The 3,234-nt window shown below is 38.5% G+C and overlaps 1 protein-coding gene across 1 annotated transcript in view; it reads right to left on the bottom strand.

Annotated features, from left to right (window-relative positions):
* Rabep1 (rabaptin, RAB GTPase binding effector protein 1) overlaps positions 1 to 3,234 on the bottom strand; it is a 94,695-nt gene that overhangs the window by 34,240 nt on the left and 57,221 nt on the right. The window contains exon 7 of the mRNA XM_010605823.2: positions 120 to 251. Coding sequence (XP_010604125.1) covers positions 120 to 251 — 132 coding nt within the window. The remainder of the gene's footprint in view (positions 1 to 119; positions 252 to 3,234) is intronic.

The raw sequence follows: 3,234 nt of genomic DNA, 5'->3' as shown, positions 1-3,234 counted from the left end.
ACCATCAATTCCTGGGGTAAAGAAATCCTCCTTCCTTAACCTTCTGAGTAGCTGGGACTAAGAGGCATTTGTTACTGCACCTGGATTACACAATAATTTTAATTACAGGTTCACCATACCTCCTCATTTGATAAGTGGACTGAAGAGTCTTCTTGAGTTAAAGCACATACTACTGGTACTTTGACTTCTTCTTCAACATCTGTTTTTTTATGGTCTTTTCTCTTATTAAGTTTTTGTTGTTCATCATCTTCCTAAAAGTTAGGAAGAAAAAAACATACACATTACCCAGGTAACCTGTACTGATAAGTCATACAGTTCTTTAATTACACAAAATAATTAAAAAAAGAAGTGAGAACTTTATTTGTTGTTTGTTTTTTTGAAATAAGGTCTCAGGCTGGTCTCAAACTCACAAGCAATCCTGCCAATTCAGCCTCCCAGTGCTGGGATCACAGGAGTGTGCTACCACGCAAGCTCAGAGAGTTGAATGATAATAGAAAATTGAACAATTAAGCTTATTTGTTTTGTGACCACATTTACAGGCCTGAGGTCATGATAAAATATTTTAATACTATAAGCACAAATTAAGAAATCTGCTATAAAGAAGAAATCAGGAAGCAGCATCCAAGAAGAAAAAAACACTGTACGAAAGTAAGTCAAAGCAAAAGAAAACTGGAGAGAGGGGGAGAAAACTTCCAGGTGTAGTGGCACACACCTGTAAATCTAGTATTTCCGAAGCAGGAGGATCACTAAGACAGCGGCACCACTAAATCCCCGGTCCTGTTTTAAGGTTTTTTATATATAAAGCTTTATCTCAGTCAGTTCTCAGAAAATAAACAAAACACCATATGAAATGGGCAGTACAGAATTATCTAAATTGATGTAATAATTCACTCAAGAAGATAAGCTAAACTATGCCTAAGACAGTCTAGTGAAGAGGGACAAACACACTGCAATATATGTCGAAAGTTCTACAGGATGAGAAAAACAAAGACCTATTTCATCTGAGGAAACCAGCAAAGGAAGCCAAATACGGTAACACTTCAGCTGAATCTTGAATGAACAGTGAGATGAGTTTGCCACTTGCATAAGAAGAGACAGAGGGTCTAAGGACAAAGGAAGAAGGCAAGCACAAAAAGACAGAGATCTAGAAGAGCAGGCTTGTGGGCCAATACTGAATAATTTACTGTGACTGAAAAGTGTACAGGTGCATCAAAGTTAGGGACACAGAGAAAGGGGCAATGATTACATGCTTAGCCTCTGGAATCAGAGACTGGCTCAAACCTCAGAGGGGCCATTGCTTTTCTCAGCCTGTTTCCTAACCTGTAAAAAAAGGAAAAGTTCTGTAATGCCCATTTCATGTGATTTTTTGTTGTTTTCTGAGAACTGAGTGAGATAAAGCTTTATATATAAAACTTTAAAACAGGGCTGGGGATTTAACTCAGTGGTGCCGCTGCCTGCCTCTCAAGCACAAGGACCCAAGTTTGATCCCCAGTATCAAAACCAAAAAAACGTTAACACAACAGTAGCAAGCATACAGTAAATGCTAATAAAGGCCTTAAACAATCTTAGTAAGGCTCAGATTATTTTCAAGGGGCAGCAAAAGATTCAGGATAGAAGGTCTGACCTTTAGAATCTAAACTCTTAGGACACTGTCTATCCACAATGATGAATGAGTCTGAATTAAGAGACAAAAAAGAATTTTTTTTAAAAAAAGATAGAGTCTCACTATAAAGTTCAGGCTAATCTTGAACTCACTATATAGCTCACACTGGCTCAAACTCATGGCAAGCCTCCTGCCTCAGCCTCCCAAGTGCCGGGATTACAGGCATGCACCACCATGTCTGGCTTTAAAACTTCTGTAAAAGAAAATCTAAGTCACATAAGGCAATTTAAAATATTTCTTAAAATACACAAAAAAGCAGTGAACACTTTTATGCAGCTATTCTAAGGATATTTTGACACATAAGTACAGCTTGGAAAAAATATTAGCAGCAACACTCCTTTAGATGACAAAAGGAGAAAGGATTTAGCTGCCCATATAAGGAAAGATTAAATCCATTGTAATACATCCATACTTCCAAATAGCAAAACTCTGATATGAAAATAATCCAGGATTACTGTTATGGGAAAAATAAGTTATAGTATCAGTATTTATGGTATTGTATAAATTGTATGGGGCAAAGGGAGCAACCCTAAATGTATGCCATAAACATATGGAACTTAAGGCAGGAGGACTACTGCAAGTTTGAGGCCAGCCTGGACTACAAAGTAAATTCAAGGCCAGCCTGAACTGCATAGCAAAACCCTGTCTCAAAAAGACCAAAAAAGAAAAAAACAAACATGGGGACCGGGTCTGGAAGACTCTAACAAACTAGAAATGCAGCTATTTCTGGGAAAGAGAAGTGTGGAAGATAAAAAGAGGGATTTTCATTCAATCACTTTATACTTCATTATTTCATTCTGTATTTAAAATAAGCAATATTTAATGTGACAATACATTTTTGTGTTGATTCTGTAATTTTTTTTTTTGGCACCAGGAATCGAACTTGGGACCTTGTGCTTGCGAGGCAGGCAGTGGAACCACTGAGCTAAATCCCCGGCCCTTGATCACATAATTTTAATTTTAAAAAGATAAACAGTATATTGGGTATGAAGCATTCTGAATATCTGTCTTCATATCACTCAGCTTCTCCATCTCTATTCTGTCATCTTCTAAGCAGGCTCTTAGAGCAATGTCACCAAAAACTTTGGCCTAGACAGACACAACTCAGGAATCCAAGGAGAACTATACAGCACCATAGAGAAAGAGTTTCTCAGAAATAATGCACTTATGCATCCTACATCATTTTTAAAGTTTTTTTCCCCCAAAGATAAAGTCATTTGTAAAGTTGAAAAACAAAATCCCTCAAATGTAGCTTTTAAGTTTTGTTTTGTTGTTTTATTTTTGGTTTGTTTGTTCAGTGCCATGGATCAAACTCGGGACCTTGCGCTGCAAGGCATGAGGTGGAAGCACTGAGCTAAATCCCGGCCCTTAGCTTTTAAGTTTTTTAAAATAATATTTTTTAAAAGTCCAGGAGCGGCGATCACCTGGCGGCTGCGCGCGAGCTCCCGGCCTGCGCGACAACAGATCCAGGAAGGAAGGTAGCCAAGCGGGCGCCCTTGAAACACCCACACGACAACCCCCCCGTTCTCAAAACTCCTCATCGGGCCAGTCCTTAGACCAACTCTGCAGAG

Source organism: Fukomys damarensis, unplaced genomic scaffold (genome assembly GCF_012274545.1).
Source record: "Fukomys damarensis isolate Sample0158 unplaced genomic scaffold, DMR_v1.0_HiC HiC_scaffold_13, whole genome shotgun sequence".
Classification (NCBI taxonomy): Eukaryota; Metazoa; Chordata; class Mammalia; order Rodentia; family Bathyergidae; genus Fukomys; species Fukomys damarensis.
The sequence above is the reverse complement of the archived record's forward strand: the minus strand, read 5'-3'. Positions and strand labels throughout refer to the sequence as shown.